The 18599-nt window shown below is 40.4% G+C and overlaps 1 protein-coding gene across 7 annotated transcripts in view; it reads right to left on the reverse strand.

The window, feature by feature from the left end:
- LOC126292295 (protein piccolo-like) overlaps window positions 1-18599 on the reverse strand; it is a 153541-nt gene that overhangs the window by 64177 nt on the left and 70765 nt on the right. For all 7 annotated transcript variants that reach the window (XM_049986217.1, XM_049986220.1, XM_049986214.1 and 4 more), the window contains exons 4-5: window positions 17616-18078; window positions 7456-7749 (exon numbers count right to left, since the gene is read on the reverse strand). In XM_049986217.1, the coding sequence (XP_049842174.1) occupies window positions 7456-7749; window positions 17616-18078 (757 nt within the window). The remainder of the gene's footprint in view (window positions 1-7455; window positions 7750-17615; window positions 18079-18599) is intronic.

Raw genomic sequence — 18599 nt, forward strand, 5'->3', positions numbered from 1 at the left:
CCCGAAATATATGAATTTAACAATGCAAGTACCCAAAAACACGCAAAGAAATTAATTAAACTATCTAACAAATAAGTAAGCTTGGGTTATACGACTTGCTGCTGCAGCTGCTTATCCAACGGCGGCAGGGAGATATCCAATTGAAATGGAAAAATAAAATGAGAAAAATTATTCACTGTAAACAAAATTCTGTAATGTGACGTAAACATGAAGTTAAGAATCGTCTCTCATTCAAAAGATAGGCCCTACTGATTGTTCAATGCAGTGTTAAAATTGGTAAAAGCAACCACACATAATGTTGCCGATAGACGGTGATGTAACACGAGTTATTTGATGGAATAAAATATGGAACTAAATGTTCTAATTGCTGAAGAAACTTTATTTATTTTACAAAACTGAAAATGGATCAAGTGACATCTGAGTGAGAGTCAAACAAAACAATGCTAAAAGTGAAGGGCAGAAGGGTAACTAACAATGTATGAAACGATTTATGTGAAATTTTGAAAAATATTAGCTGCTAATGACTCACCGTGTGCATCAGGATGGCGACAGAAAATGTGTGTCTGGGGGGCAATGTCGACATTCAAGAAGTGTTCAAAACAAACTATTAACTTGCAGCATGAAAACCAAATGAAAAATGGCACATGACAGGTTCACACCATCAAGATCAAAGGCAAACTCCTTGAGACTTAGAAACCATGCAAGACATTCAGCTAGGCAGAATACATACAGAATCATACTGGTGTAATGGGGTAATCACGCACATGATAAAGAATCATAGGGGGAAGAGCACCTCCACCTTCCTGCAGCGCAATAAGTAACTTTCCAGCCAATTTACCATTCAGCTTAACAGTCGGCATAATTGTATAAAAATGTGTTACAGCATTGTTGTTAGTTGATCTTGATACAATTCTCTAATTTCCGGTGTTCCTTTCATATGCATGTCTCGTTCAAATCGCAATTGGTTGTAGTTTAAAACAAATATCTTGCTGAACAATGGGACAAGTCTGTTTATCACATGTACAAATTTTTGGGCCAATTCCACAGTTTGCTGCGCATTATCAAGTTGATGCTTTGTTTGAATTTTTGTTATCTTATATCTTTCAATTCTGTGACACTGTCTAAGTCATGCAACCATCCACTGCTTTCCTTGAAATCACTGTAATCTATGTCATGTGCAATTTGATGTGCATAACTTAGTAGGTCATTATCAGGATCAGGCACATCATGTAAATTGTACCTAGCATCTATGAAAAGGGCAAACAGTTTTTGTAATTTTTTTTCCTCCATGCTGTGGGTGATCTGTGTACATGCACATAATTATGTTTAGTACCTCCTCCTTTGACAAAGATTTTGCTTTACTACACTTAACTGGAGACTGAATTTTTGGCTCCTGACCAACAAGGATGATTAACTACATGGCTCGTACCTGTTTCAATGTCACTTTCACTCGTTGAGCACGTACTGTCATCATTGAACTCCTCAAGTACATTCTCCGCACAGTAAAGCATATACAATGCCACACATTCCACTCACTCATCTTGCAGAAACATTTATATTTCATATGCCAGTTCATTCACATTCTGCGAAATTCGAGTTCCTTTCTGACGAAATGTAAACTTCAGCAGCTGTTGTTGCAGATATAATGCAAGGTTTACTTTGTTTATTATTGCCACTGCTCTGGTTTGTATCACCACTACTAACACTGTAGCACAGTTTTGAGTTACTCGCTGACTAAGCAGTTTAACTACTCTCTCTAGTGTCATGCTGTGTTTATCACTGGATACCAGCAGTCCTGCCCCATGTCACCATTAGCAGCCAATGTTGTGGTTGCATGGTGGACAATATGTGGGCTATCGAATGGCGTGAACATCATTGGCCTTTAGCGACCTCATGGTCACAAGGTTCCTTGTTAGAGACAGGTGGCAATTGTATTGACTCCACACAGTTGCGCATATTTTTCTACTTCAACAAAATTAGTCTTTCCAGGAAGTTTTCCCCTTCTATATCCAATAATTTGACCAACCCTGGCAGACCAGAAAAAAATAAAATGATATATTGTACATGTTGATTACGTGATAAATTTATTATGTTACTGTATTTTTAAGATGTGTATAACACAGTTATATGATCACTTCACAACATAATAACAGACTTCAACTAGCCAGTGGTAATCTCTGGACTGTCAATGGATAAACAGAGATGACAAAGCATCAATATATAATCTGTTGAATTTGTGAAATAACTATCTACACAATGGAAAAAATATATAAAAACCTTAAAATGCTGCAAGCAGTGATGTATCATTCCCATTACACTGACAACAATACCAGCAAAATCGACAAAAGTGAAACAAAGGTAATTAAATATACTCAATATGTACCAGGCAATGCTGAGGGAATTAGATTAAGAAATGAGACACCAAACGGAGCAGATTAGTTTTGCTACTTGGTCAGCTTAATAACTGACAAGCACTGAAGTAGATAGGGTATAAAATGTAGACCGAATAGCAAGAAAGGTTTTTCTGAAAATGAGACATTCATTAATGTCTAATTAAAATTTTCATGTTAGGAGCTCTTTTCCTCTTTTCTGAAGATACTTTAACAGAATGTAGCCTTGTACAGAAATGAAATGTGGACAATAAACAGCTTAGGGAGAAGAGACTAGAAACTTTTTAACTGTGGTGCTGCAGAAAAATGCTGATGATATGGATATGTAATGGAGTTGTACAACATTGAACTGTGGAGAAATATTAGCACAACTTGACTAGACGAAGAGATTGGTTGACAGAACATGTCCTGAAGTGCTAACGAAAGTTATTTGGCAACGGAGGGTGGTGCGGAAGGTAAAAACTGAAGACGGAGGAAAAAAACCTGAACACAGTAAGCAGGTTCAAATGGAGGCAATAGTTATGTGCAGATGAACATGATAGATTTGTGTGGAGAGCTGCATCAAACCAGTCATTGGACTGAAGACCACAACAACATTTTGGGTTGGTGCATAAGTTCATAGCATTTCTCTATAAGTTTAATAAATATAACAGATACACATAAAGACTTTAGTCACTGTAGTAACCAAAACCAACCACGGGAACGCCCTGGGGCTGCGGGATCGGAGCTGCCAGGCGGAGAAGCCGCCGGCGGTGGAGCACGCACCACCGGGTAAATACAAGGACTTGTCGGACGACAGACCAATGACAACCGACAACAACCAACAACAACCGACGATGACCGATACAACAAGGAAGAGATAAACAACGGAGGCTTGTAGAAACCACCACACCAAACACCAACATTAAATCCACTCAAAGCCAGAACCAGGCAAATGTCAACAACGGGCAACGACCAGAACGCTGTACTGTCAAGATAGAGACACAATCCAGAGCAAGTACCAGACTGACTGGGCTAGGGCAGAGCGGGTCCCTATATACGAAACCGGAGGGAGCGGCTATTGGCTGCGGTCTGCACGTGGTGTAGCGGTGGCGCCCTCACTGCGCGAGAGCCGCTGAGCGGAAGGGCCGCCGCGGTCACGGAGCCCTCTACGGGCTGGCCACATCCATTTGTTCTGGCGCATGTTCGACTTCCGCGGTGGGAGTTACTAGAGTCACCAATACCGTATTTTATGGACATAAGATGCTGCGGGCTGTAAGGTGTGTCTTAATTTTCAAGCAATTTTTTTAGATAATATTTCTGACATTTTTATTATTAGATTGCAAAGCCAGACTAAAAAAATTCTTAGTTTATAAAAAAAACTGAATTTTAAAATCCCTGAAAAATGTCATCTGAACTTTCTTCTTCCTTCTTTTTCTTCCTCCTCCTCTTCCCCATCACTGAGATCCTATTCATATATGAGACAGTCTTCACTACCATTGAGAGAATTACTTATGCAGCACTTCTTTAAATATTTAACAATAATGTCTTCTCTCACTCTAGACCACAACTATTATCCACTGACACTCTTGTATGATTGTAGTTCGTTTTAAAGCTCACTTCGGATTTAACTCATATCGGATTTCATCCATTATCAATTTGTTCCATTCCTCTATCAATTACACTTTAAATGGTTTATTTTTTGATACATCAAGAGGTTGCAATTGTGAAGTAAGTCCTTCCAGATAACAGCAAGCTCTGTATTTCCAGTCCCAACTTCTCTTTCAAAGAAATTTTCAAATGCCTACTAAATTGATCTAGCACAAGAAGAGAACTTCTCTTCCACACACTGTCAATCCATAATTTCATACCAGCCCTATCTATCCCACACTTGTCATGTGCGTATACACCACCTGGCGGTATTTCAGAAGATTTTGGCAATGTTTTGCACTTGAAAATGATCACTGGTTTAACTTTAGTACTGTCAGTGCAGCATGAAAAAATAACAGTGTAGTGCATCGTTCCATCTCCATTTGTTTTCATAGTAACAATTTTAACAAACACTTTTCATGGTAACAGTTCTGTTACTCGGCACATTAAGTGTCACAGGAGTTTCATCCATATCTGCTATTTGGTTTGGTTCCAGACTGGTTTTCTTTCAACGATAAATAATAAAGCAATGGAAAGATAACACTTTCTCATCACACTCTTTTGGTATTTTCTGAGAGATTTTGGTTTTGGTTTGCATGCTAAAGTCCATGACACTTCATAAACCTGTAGCACCAACCAACTCCACCCTTAAAGTTTGTTAAGTTACACTGTAGCGAGCTAACAAGTGCCTGTTTTGAATCATTTTTGTATTCATTCTAATGCCATTTCCACAGTGTCCTGCAATCCATTTTAATGTGTCATCTTATAGTTTTGGCAATTTTGAATTCAATCCTCTATTTGCACATTTAGTAACCCTCATTTTTTTCAGTTCTTCTTTACTAGAGCACCTGTTGTGAATGGTTTTTTCTTTTGGTGGAGGGCTGAAATGCCACTCATCTGCTCTGTTTCCACATTCTTCTGCAAATACTATTACTTTCAATTTATAGCGCGCATCATGTGAATATCTTTTTTTTCCCATTACTAAACTAGCTAGCAGGTGTTGACAGATGTGAAAATTACCGAACTATCAGTTTAATAAGTCACAGCTGCAAAATACTAACGCAAATTCTTTACAGATGAATGGAAAAACTAGTAGAAGCTGACCTCGGTGAAGATCAGTTTGGATTCCGTAGAAATATTGGAACACGTGAGGCAATACTGACCTTACGACTTATCTTAGAAGAAAGATTAAGGAAAGGGAAACCTACGTTTCTAGCATTTGTAGACTTAGAGAAAGCTTTTGACAATGTTGATTGGAATACTCTCTTTCAAATTCTAAAGGTGGCAGGGGTAAAATACAGGGAGTGAAAGGCTATTTACAATTTGTACAGAAACCAGTTGGCAGTTATAATAGTCGAGGGGCATGAAAAGGAAGTAGCAGTTGGGAAGGGAGTGAGACAGGGTTTCAGCATCTCCCCAGTGTTATTCAATCTGCATATTGAGCGAGCAGTAAAGGAAACAACAGAAAAATTGTGAGTAGGTATTAAAAACCATGGAGAAGAAATAAAAACTTTGAGGTTCACCGATGACATTGTAATTCTATCTGAGACAGCAAAGGACTTGGAAGAGCAGTTGAACGGAATGGACAGTGTCTTGAAAGGAGGATATAAAATGAACATCAACAAAAGCAAATCGAGGATAATGGAATGTAGTCAAATTAAGTCGGGTGATGCTGAGGGAATTAGATTAGGAAATGAGGCAATTAAAGTAGTAAAAGAGTTTTGCTATTTGGGGAGCAAAATAATTGATGATGTTCTAAGTAGAGAGGATATAAAATGTAGACTGGCAATGGCAAGGAAAGCGTTTCTGAAGAAAATAGATTTAAGTGTCACGAAGTCGTTTCTGAAAGTATTTGTATGGAGTGTAGCCATGTATGGAAGTGAAACATGGACGATAAATAGTTTGGACAAGAAGAGAATAGAAGCTTTAGAAATGTGGTGCTACAGAAGAATGGTAAAGGTTAGATGGGTAGATCACATAACTAATGATGAAGTATTGAATAGAATTGGGGAGAAGAGGAGCATGTGGCACAACTTGACAAAAAGAAGGTACAGGTTAGTAGGACATGTTCTGAGGCATCAAGGGATCACAAATTTAGCATTGGAGGGCAGCTTGCAGGGTAAAAATCGTAGAGGGAGACCAAGAGATGAATACACTAAGCAGATTCAAAAGGATGTGGGTTGCAGTAAGTTCTGGGAGATGAAGAAACTTGCACAGGACAGGGTAGCATGGAGAGCTGCATCAAACCAGTATCAGGACTGAAGACCCCAACAACAACAACAACAATAACAACAACAGCAACAACAGCAGCAGCAGCAGCAGCAGCAACAACAACAACAACAACAACAACAACAACAAACTAGCCCCTAACAAAAATATTGTACCACTGCCGTATTCTGGGTTTGTGATGGTGGGGCAAGATAGAGACCGGGTTAGCAAGCTTGTGAATCTTCGCAACCCTTTGTTCATCGCACTGGTGCACTGCTGCTGCCAGTTGAATCCAGTGTTGCCAGATACAGATGGGTTTCCCACAGCATCAAATATAAGGCCATTTTTAAGACTGGCAGGAGTTTTAAAAACAAACACAAAGCATTTTTATATTAATTTCGAGTATAAGACGCACTTGAATTTTGGAAACAAGTTTTAGAAGAAAAAAGTGCATCTTATATAAAATGCAGTAAAGTGTTCTCCTTCACTCACTAATTACAACAGTCTGCCAATGCTGGGGTACTTTTGATTCCTTGACTGTAGAAATCACTCGGTCATAAGGGTAAGAACATGTCAAGCATATTCGGCACGCATTTTCATCCAAAATGGAAATTCCTTGAAGGCTGTTCATTAAAGGGCAGAAAAAGTGTAAATCTGAGGGTGCAATATCACGTGACTAAGGTAGGTGAGGAATGATGTCCCAACCCCACTAGTGTACAGCTGTTTTATTAGTCTAGCAGAATGCGGGCGAACATCATCGTCGAGTAACCTCTCTTCACACAGCCTTGTCGATTGTTGCTCTTGGACTGCGTTTACAATACAACACGGTTGTTAAAAATAAATGTCAGCATTGATGGTTACAGCTCAGGGAAGCAATTCATAGAACACCACACCATCGCTGCTCCACCAGGTGCACAACGTAACCTTTTGTGGATGCCCGTTCATCTTTTTACAGGGAGCTACTGCTTTGTTTAGGATCAACCATTCCCATCTTCTCCTTATATTAGCACAACAACACCATTTCTCATCAGCACTAACGATACAGGATAGGAACGGTCCGAGTTGTTGGTGAGCCAGTTGACGAAGAGCACGCAGAGATGTACATATGGCCACTTGAAATATGACCACGTATTAAAAGGGGACATAATCTGAAGACAATAAATGGAAACACAATACTACAAGCAATTTTGTTTTTAGCCTACAACAGTAATCAGCACACATTTCATACCTGTGGTGTCCAGGGCTGTGTCTGCCACTGATTAGCCGGCTGCTCGTAGTAATGATTCGTGGGTGGCATGTACTGCTGTGGAGTCTGGACAGGGTATCCGACAAGTTGCCCGTGGTGTGGAGCACCCGTATGCGGCATTCCTGGGGGTGCGTAGCTGTTCACCACTCCCGGCGGATGAGGGTGGGGTGGTACCACAGAGACTGGCGGAGGAGGCACGGCGACTGCTTGAGGCGGCACGGGCACCGACGGAGGCAACCCAGGCTGGTACAGTGGTTGTCCTCCGCTGTACATTGTCTGCAAATCAGAAGAAGGGAGGAACCTGGTTCACGCAATGTCACTGACTGTGCAATACATGTAAATTACAACCTCAATACTGATGTACAATTTTGGTCTTAGATTATTTTGAAGTATCTCGACAGATGAAAGCAACAGGAATTCAGTGAAGTAACAGTCAATAAGAAGTTAAACACAGCTGCACATGAGACGATAAAATGTGACACAATGAATAAAAATTTTCCACGCATAAGTTCAGCTACAGCACACTATGCAAACTTATGTAGTCTCTGACCATGTTATATTTTTAGATGGTGTCCACTGTTATTTTGCTCATGAGTGCAAATGTCAGGATTGTTATAAAACCAGTATGACTATTCACTATAGCAGTGTGCACAGAAGAAGGAACCACCACAATACAATGCACTCTGTGCACAGAGAGAGAGAGAGAGAGAGAGAGAGAGAGAGAGAGAGAGAGAGAGAGAGAGATAGATAGATAGAATACACTTCGTGGTGTAGCTATGTGCTCTTTCTGTGTGTGTGTTCCACGTCTCCCACTCCATCTGTTGACTGCAAACTGAGTGCTACGACCACCTACTGTTTCTGTTTCTGGCAGGATTTATACGCTGGTAAAACTATCACTGCCACTTCTTAATATTGTCATGTTTGCTTTATATTATCCATAATGAACATTATAGTGGCTCAGTAACCTCTACATACCTAAACTAACATGAAAATAAACGCTAAACATCCTACACGGACCCCGAAGGGGGAACTACAGGCACACACAGCAGAATGACGCTTTTGGCTTCAGTGTCATGTCGTGAACTGATGCTTGTTGCTGCACATCACTTCGACACCCGCCTTTTTATGTGCACACAAGTATTGCATTCACCTGCCTCCCGATATGCACACGACTATAGCACCGGTAATATGGTTGCACATATCACAGCACACACACTCGTGCTATAGGAACAAACACGTGACTGCAATATGGGGGGTGGGGACCACATAGCAGTGTAATCATAGGATATTGTGGTTCTATTTTATTACAGAGATGTAAGACTACCAGTTGAATAAACAAAAAAGGAATACATGGTTAAATTGCACATCTCAGACATTTTCTTTAGCCAATCATATCGCTTCTAATCCACACAAAGAAAACTGATAGAGAGAAACTACTTGTGCCCCCTGCTTGCACCATCTCCGTTTGTCAAGTATACATTTCTTAACATCTGCTGTGCAGTTTAGCGTATCCTCTTTGTAATGCGATCTTCTCACAGTTTATGGACTTCCTTTTACTAAAAGCTTCCGCAAGAATGCTGTCTGTGAAAGATGCTGTCGCATCAAGAGTAAAACTGAACTCTGCAGACAAAATCTTAGCAGTTATTTTCATCAGTATAGGGCGTAGCAGAAATAATTTCCAAATATTAAATGTAAGTAAAAAGAACAGTGTGAATGCCAGAGTAGTTTTTGTCATTTATATCACATACACGTGCAAACCAGGTTCTGAAAATGATATCATCAAAATGATATCCAAATGATGACTGTCTTTTTCTACGTGTTTCTGAAATCTCTCTCTGAAGTTAGAGTGAACCTTCCAGTAACGTCTTGTGGTGCCACTACAATTTTCTGACAGACAGCAGCTTTCAGGTTGTACAGTGTTCCCACCTTAAAACACATGACACCCACCTCGAGGTATCCCACGAGGCAAAAATCACAAGGGGCGACATCGGGGGAATGGGCTGGCCACTGAAGGTCATCCTGTAAAGAATCAGCCACCTGGAAACATTTTTCTGCAAAGGCTTGTTGATGCCTTGGCTGTGAGTGTGTAGTGGTACTGTCTCTTTGCAACTGCACAGGCCACTGATAGTCACCTGCAGGAAGTTGCATAGCAGTAACAATGAAATGTTATTGTCACAGTTGTGTCTTCTCCTTCAAAACTGGACGGGTCTACAATTCCGAAATCGACAACAGCGCACTGAACTGTAACACATTCACCACAGAGATGGCGTTTTAGGATCTGTCGAGGATTGTTGCTGTATGTCTAATGAAAGTTTTGTTTACTGGCATAGCCTGACAGGTGAAAGTGTGCTTCATCACTACCCAGCAGACTGGTGTCAACTGCAACAGCTAACACGATAGCCTCGCAACAAGCACTGCCATTGGCCCAACCATGCTGACTGAGTTCCTCCACAATAGCTGCTTTGTACGGTAGCAAGATAAAAGTGAGCAGTGCTCAAGGGAAGCTTGAGGATGAATAGTGAAGTTGGTGAATGGCTGCCTTCAAACAAGACACACATAACATTGAAATTTGCACTATTGTGCAGATATTTCCAGCACAATACACACACTAAGATAAATGGGGAAAGAAATCAAATGTAATTACTCTGTCATGAGTCACCAGAGACCATGGGTATCTTATCACAAAATACCAACAAAATATCCCTGAAGAACTTCCGAAATTTCGTCAGCTTTTGGGTTAACCCGTATAGAGTAGTTCAAACCCCAAAAATTTTAGTAAAATACTGTAATACTGCTGAGGTTTGACACCTGGTATGGAGGCCAACATTTAGTGCTAAATGTAAATTAATGTAGCGTACAGTGCACAAATAAATGGAAAGACATATTACTGTTAAATTACATCACTGCTGATCAATCATTGTGGCCACACCATGGATCTTTACAGTATAGCAAATAGCACAGTGGTGTAAATTTAATAAACATGGACATACTACTCTTTGTCACAACTCATGTTACAAATGAAATATACATTTAATGACAAATATGCTGGGTGGTTATACTGAACTTATTAAACTGATGGTGACTTGCAGTGAGGTCTGTATACATCGCAAGACACTGGAATATCAAAGGTATGTTTATCAATCGGTGCACTCACCGAGTATGCTAATAGAATTAATAGTCCCACTTTCAGCCAGCAGGTGAAAATACGGCACCGTAAGCAGTCAGAGTGTAGTGTGGGTGCCGGAAAAGGTGAGAACGATCAAAAACATGATGGTGGTGCTTCTGGCACATTTAATACAGGGTATATATGCAGACAATGAAAAAAAAAAAAAAAGATTCTCAGATTTTTCCCGGTTAAAAACACACTTTTCTGTTAAATGAGAATATACCTTCACTCGGAACTGTAACACTCTCAATCCCATGAATGATTAAGGTTTTATACACCAGTGTATAACTCCCTGGCACTTTAGTAAATGACCCCCCCCCCCCCCCAAACCAAATAAATAAATATTGGAAAGATCTTTGATGCACAGCTTCATGTACACTGCATATATTCAAATTAAGAAAGTGTAATGTCGAATTTCACAAAAAAACAGCCTGTCAGTTTCCGAAGCACTGAAATCACGACTGTGACACACTTTTGTAAGCCAATCATAGCTCGTGTCAGGTGATCTCACAAGCCGATGAAAGCAGATTTTCAAAGCATAGGACACATTCTGTAGTCAGCCAATAGCAACGTTACTTATGTAGTGCCTACATACAAACAGGAAATGTTAATGGTTGAAATTAATAAACATATAATATAGCTACATGAAAAGCTAAGGTTTCTCATATAATACTGGTCTTTTTTTGCGTGTGTTACACTTTAAGTTGCATCACACAAATGTGCCAGTAAAATTTTAAAAAATCACATATATGTCTGGTTTTCTGAGCCTGAAATTTTTCTATGTGGATGACTCTCAAAATGTTTAGTGAGACTCAAACACACTGTGATTTAAGAAATTTATTGCACTTTCTCACGCATAACATAATTTATCTTGCACAAGAGGAAATTCACTTTGAAAGTAATGCTTTTCAAACCAGCATTCGTAATATTTTCCCACTACAAGTTAGAAACAGGTTTGAAGCATTAGCTGCCTTAATTTTAAATCCAAAATAGCTAGTGGTTTCAGTATTAGACCATCTTTACAGATAAGGGTCAAAATAGTTTAATCCACTGTATTACACTAGTCATTACTCAAAATGTGTAGCGCATGCCATGAATGTAAATATATGACACAGAACTTTGGAAGCAAACATACGAATGCTAAATGTACACATGTTGTGTATTTACATTAATGGTATGCACTACACATTTTTACTAATGACTAATGTAATATGGTGGCTTAAACCATTTTAACCTTTAGCCATGAAAATGGTCCAAGACTGAAACTAGTAGATTTTTGGGTTTAAGATAAAAGCAGCTGATGGTTCAAATATGCATTTTATACATTACCTAATGGTTGTTCACAGTCACCTTCCAAAAATGTTTAAAAAAGGCTCATTTGAGAAGCCGCCAGAGAGTGGCAGAGAACAAGCATTACTGTGCATGTGCAGCTATGACAACGTAGGAAGTTCATGTTTAGTGTTTGCTCTACTCATATACCTTTTGTTGCATTTCTGTCTGGAATTTCGTGGGTGGTGTGGCATCACGTGACCATGTGCAGCACTGCGCCATGTTTTTCAGAAGGGACACATGGAGTTATTGCACTTGGAGCAACGGTTTTATCTTATCCTATCCAGATAAAAAATGCAAAATAAGAAAGCGTATGTTGGCATAATATTCATTTCAAAACTAGGCTCTACAACTCAAAAGTACCCTCCTATTTGTTATGTGGTGATTTTAACACAGTTTTATTTATTTATTTATTTTATTTGAACTCTGCAATACTATTGTGTAGCATCCACACAGGACTGCAGAGAGCTAGTAAGAAGGAATACAAACTTCTAAAAAACATAAATAAAAAAATAAAAAAGTGGTTTGTATACACCAAAAATAAGAACAATAAGTTTTGCATCACTTTTTCAAACTGTATAAAAACGATAAAGGTTATTTGTGATCCCCAAGAAACTGTTTAATTGGCACTTCATATTCTACTCCAAGAGTAAATATAAAGCCACATGGGGAGTTAAAATGAAAAAACAGCCTCTGACAACCATGCCTCCATCCTTGCTACCCTCCCTGTTTTCCTTTCCCTGTTGCTTCATAACCTGGGTTGTAAGTAACTGAATCCACTTTCCCTTCTTCCCTTTCTTTCCCCTCTCTCCTCCCCGATGGAGGAACATTTGTTCCGAGAGCTAGGAATGTAAATTTTCGGTTTTGTTTTTTGTGTATCATCAGCCCCTCATCTCTTTGTTAGTATTTGTTTCACATCTTTATATGAGATTTTCCATTAATCATTTAAGTTACAACATGTGTTCATTATAAAATGACAAATCAAACGCACCTTCAGCCGTCTGTATTTCCAATTTTATTTTATTTTTGCAACCGAATTCAGTGTTTCACTACACTATCTTGAGGCTCCCTGAGTGTAGGAAGAATCCAAACCCATCTACAGCCGAAATAGCGGCTACCATACAGTAACTGGTATCCATAGACTTCTTTTTAACAATGTGATCCCCTCACGCATCAATCTTCAATTGAGTTTGCAACTGACGCATGCAAGGACCGCAATGTTAAAAAAAATCTCCAGATACCAGTGATCGTATGCTGACCTCAGCAACAGGTTGCATCCATTATACAGCATGGTCAACAGTTGCTAGCAACGTATCTGGTGTAGTAGGAGCAATATGTTGCTTTACGCTATCCTTCAGATCAAGAAAAGTCCGGATGCATCTCGATACACAATTTTCAAATATATCCACAACCAGACATAACATGGATTTAAGTCAGGGGATCTGGAAGGCCACAGAGTTTGAAATTGCCTAGAGATGATGTGGAAATTACTGATGGTTTGTAAAGTAAATCTTCCTCCTGGCAAGCAACATTTGGTGTCACGTCATCTTGCAGGAAGATAGTGGTGTGGACACAACTGCCTTCTTGCAAAATTGGAATCACATGTTGCACAAGGAGAACATTACTACATGCAGATGTTGCTGTGCACCTAAGAAGCCAACAAGGTGTCATCTCCTCAAAAACAAACAGATGGAGAGTGAAGTAGCTTCTGAACCACAACACACAGCCACATAAGGTGAGTGCAGTGGATGTTACTGCACAGCATGTGGCAGAGAAGAGCCACAATGAGATAGTTCTGTGTCTTTACGGTCCCGTGCAGAGCACAATGTGCCTTGTCTGCCCAAAGAATATTCCCCGGCCACATGTCATTCATTTCCACAAGTGCCAACAAATGAAGGGCAGAGTCATGGAGCTGTAGCCTATCTTGAGGCTTCATTTCATGCACAGGCTGCATCTGGTAGGGATACCAACATAAAATGAAGCACAAAATCTTTTACTGTTAACCATTGGAAAGATAATTCCCATGACACAGCTCGAGCACTGGCTGCAGAATTTGAGGCAAATGCCGCATAACTTCTTAAACAACTACCATGGGAATAGGCCAACCCCCCCCCCCCCCTCTCCATGCTACATCACCTAATTGACATGTATCTTCAAATTTTTCAATCATATTTGTTAGCCCAGTTATTGATGTGATGCCTCTTTGCAGCTCTTTCTGTTCCTGATTTTCCTGCAATGCAGTACTGATATTACTACCATTCTGACAAAACAACTTTACCAGCCATGCATGGTCCATCTACTCAATAACCATTGCATCTTGCGAAGAAAACTTCAACCTCCTTAACCCTTTACCTCATAAAAGAAATCAACAAACACAGCCAAGCAACCAACAGCATACTGATGTCAAAACAGGAAACATTTCACATCTGACTACTTAGGGCGCCATATTTTCGCCTGCTCGCAGAAAGTGGACCAATTAATTCATATTCTTGATGTTTCAGTGTCCTGCGATGCATACAGCCTTTTCTGCAGCAATTTATAACAACCTGTTACTTTTTTTGTTCTATTCAATGCAATAAAGTGTCGACACAATAGGTACTATGTCTGACAAGCATATCACGCAGAGTAGTAAACAAAATGTACACATGGAATGTCTGAGCAGATACAAAGTTTCTCTGAGGACTTTCTAGCAAACAGAACTCAGTACATGCAATCCGACCAAAAAGCATTCACACACCTATTAGCTGACATTAACATTGGGTGTGTCCACACTTTTCCTTTATGATGGCTTGAACTGTGCTGGGAACCCTTTCAGAGAGATGTCTAAATTTTTGAGGAATAACAGCCCATTCCCTTTCAAGGGCTGAAATCTGACAGACGGGTTATGGGACTAAACGACAAGATCATCAGTCCCACGATTCCAAAGTTACTTGCGGAAGAGAAGGGTCTGCTAAAAGTGGAGGGATGCAGTCAGAGGGGTAAATCTATAAAACGAGGAAGTTAAAACACACACAATAGAAGCATGAAAGGGTAGACCAAATCTAAAAACTGGACTATGAGGGATAAAAGAGCTGTCTTTACATGGGTGAGTGGTCACGAGTCCCAGACTAAGAAAACTGGAAGAGAGACCCCAACCACAATACTACTGCTCCAGGAGTAAGCAAAATCCCGTATCTGAAAATAAAAACAACTTTCACGCAGGAAACCGAGGACCAGCTCAACCATCCGTGAATTGTCTGCTAATATTAAAGACGAAGAATCTGGAAGGCAATACTTAGTACAAAGGGACAAAAGAAGGGGCCATTCCACCAATGTATGGGATACAGTCAGTTGGCTCCACAGTCACAACGTGAGGGTGGCTCATTACACAAGGGAAAACGATAGGTGAGCCTGGTACGACCAACGGGTGGGTGGCATAAGGCAGTGAACTCTTCTGAGAGGAGCGGAAGAAAGAGTGTGGAACTGCAGTAATCTCTTTGATTGTGCGGAGTTTATTGCTGAGAGTAGTAGTGCACCAGAAGACATTCCACTTTAGGGCAAAGAGAGATTTGATGTGGATCTGCATACCTGCACCAGGAATCATGAAAGGGAATGGGGCAGGGGATACAGTTTCTGCCTCTCTAGCAAAATGGTCCGAAATCCAAAGAGGCAGTCATGTCAGACATTGAGGTCTTCAGCAAAGTTGACTTTATAATTCATCCTAGGGATGCTCCATTGTTTCTGATCAGGGTTCTGGCCAGGTCAATCCATTTTTGGAATGTTACTGTCCACAAACCATTGCATCACATATGTTAATTTGAAACAGTGGTCTGTCATGCTTATAAACCAATCGTCATCTCCAAACTGTTCCTCTGGCATATGCAGTACACAATGTTGTAAGATGTGTTCAAATCCTCCTGAATTTAATGATTTCTTAATCTCTGTAAAAGGACCACACCCTGACTGAAAACATGCACACAACACAACCGTATTTCACTGTTGGCATTACAAGACAGCAGGTAAGATTCTCCAGGTATTCACCACATCCAAACACTTCCATTGGATTACCACATTGTGTAATATAACTAGTCATTCCAAATCGCTCATTTCCAGTCATCCACTGTCCAGTGGTGTTGCTCTTTACACCACCTCATGCACCACTAAGCACTAACTACAGAAACTTGTGGCTTGACCATTGTACTCCATTCAATTTACCTGTCGACCCACCGACACTGTGTGGCTGGTACCACTTTGGAATTCAAGAGTAATTCCTTCTGGCCGATTCAGATTTTTTACACTCACCACCTGCAACACTCAACAGTTCCTGTCCAACAATACATGAGGTTTGCCGGTCTCAGTTTGGCTGTGGTTGTTCGATCACATTTCTGTCTCCCAGTCACTTGACCAACATTTGACTTGTGCAGCTCTACTAGAGTGGAAATGTCCTGGTCGATTTGTTACTTGGGTGACGTTCAATGTCTAGTCCACATTGAAAGTCACTTATATCTCAACTCACCCGTTCTGCTGTTACTGGATCTCTACCGAGACCACAACCTCACTGTGTCCTTCTATACTTGTGGGTCTGCATCTCGTGACATGGTGGTCAGTTCTGCATTATTACATAAGAGTGTCCAAATACTTTTTATCAGGCAGTGTGTCATCAGAAGCAAGAGTAGTGTCAGGTGTACCTCAGGATAGTGGGATGGGGTCACTACTGTACACAACATGTGGAATTGCCAAACAGATTATGTTTGTAGTACTATGAGAATGTTTATAGATACTGCAGTTGCGTACAGGGATGTGAAGTTGATAGAAAATTGTTTTGAAATGCAGAGACATTCACAAATGACTCGTGTGTAAACATACATTAATGTGTTGCGGTTAACAAGAATAGTGTGTGTTAGGACCTGCTTATTAGTGAGGGTGTTAACGATTTGTGTTTTCACATACAGTAAAGTCACTTCCAGAAGATCGCAATCGTGCTCAAGAATATCATATTCAGATATAAAGTACACGAGTTACAGTATGGGGATGACGAGTTATACAAATATAATTGAGTGTGTTATGAACATTAACAACCACCTCCATCATGGTGGCTTTTGGGAGACACAAGCAGACGAGCAGCTGCCGACTTAACTTTTTTTATGTGAAATATCAATGCAAGAGAAAGTATACACTAAAGATAATATTTCACTAGTGGCTGAACATTTACTTCAGTACATTTTGTGGTGACAATGATCATCATGAGGGTTGCACACATACTTGCAAAAAGTGTCATAATTATTGTGAACTGCCAATATCAGACACACACACACACACACACACACACACACACACACACACACACACACACACACACAGAGAGAGAGAGAGAGAGAGAGAAAGAGAGAGAGAGAGAGAGAGAGAGAGAGAGAGAGAGAGAGAGAGAGATGTGTGCGCACACACAAGGAAAGAAGATTAACTGCTTCTTCATTAATACAGAATGACTGAATAATTGGAAAAGCTATTTCTCAGACACATATCTGATAAAGAAAAGCCAACCTCGCTCATAGCGCAATAATAAAATGTTCGGACATTTCAGGGCACAAGTCTCAGATCCCACTGTCATGAGTTTACATTATGCATGCACTACTTATTATGATGAGCACTGCATAGCCTATCACATCACCTGTTGTGACGGTGGCACTGGAGAATGGTGGGATGCCACCGGAGAATGGTGCGACGCAATTTCATTCATCTGCTTTCGCTTCAGTGCCTGTTCTTCAGCAAGTGTGCGCTGTATCTCACGCCAGAAAGGTGATCGGTGCCTTCGACGTGATCCGTGCTCTGCGGGAGATGCACCGCGCCCGGACGGTGACCCGTACCCACCGCCGTGTGGCTCCGGAGAGATCGATGCAGTACGAGGGCGCTCCTTAGACAATTTGTACCCCGCGGCAGCTGCCGATGCACGCATGCTAAACTTGGTCTCCACAGGACTGTCGCGTTTCCGTTTCACCGGGGGTGACGGAGTCCGTGAAACTGGAACTCTGCGTCTCTGGCGGGAGAAGTGAGGAGGTGCAGCCTCACTCGCATAAGACTGTGATGCTTGCCTGTGCCGCAACTTAGAAGTTCGGGTAACTGGACTCACGGCCCTGCACAGTAAGGAAAAAGATTAGTGATGCATTTTCCATTGGAATGGGCACAATGTTGTTTGCTAATACACTACATGTTTTGTTGTCAGGCAACAACATTTTAATAATAATTTTCATGTAATATTTTAATAGTATTTTGCATATTTAGGTACAGTTCAGAATGCATTTGTTGAATAAGATGATTTTTTTTTTCAATAGGCTGTCACCATACTAGAAATTAGTATTACCAGCTGATAATGCATTTCAGTTATTGGATGCGCAGCTTTTCCTGGTGCTCATTCATTGGCAGAATGATTATCACAAAAAACAGCTGCAGCAGATGCGGGATAGATGTTCTCATACAAGCAACATTATTTCATCAACATCCAAACCTTTCTTACAAGAAGAGCTTACCAAATAGTCTTCTTTGCTTTTTTTCATACTTCTAGAGTCTCAAGGACAGTGCACAGACAGTGATTTCCTATACCAGTAATTCTTGCTGTTAAGTATCCAACATTTACAACATATTAACAGTGCTACCA

This window comes from Schistocerca gregaria, chromosome 9 (genome assembly GCF_023897955.1).
Source record: "Schistocerca gregaria isolate iqSchGreg1 chromosome 9, iqSchGreg1.2, whole genome shotgun sequence".
In the NCBI taxonomy this organism is placed as follows: Eukaryota; Metazoa; Arthropoda; class Insecta; order Orthoptera; family Acrididae; genus Schistocerca; species Schistocerca gregaria.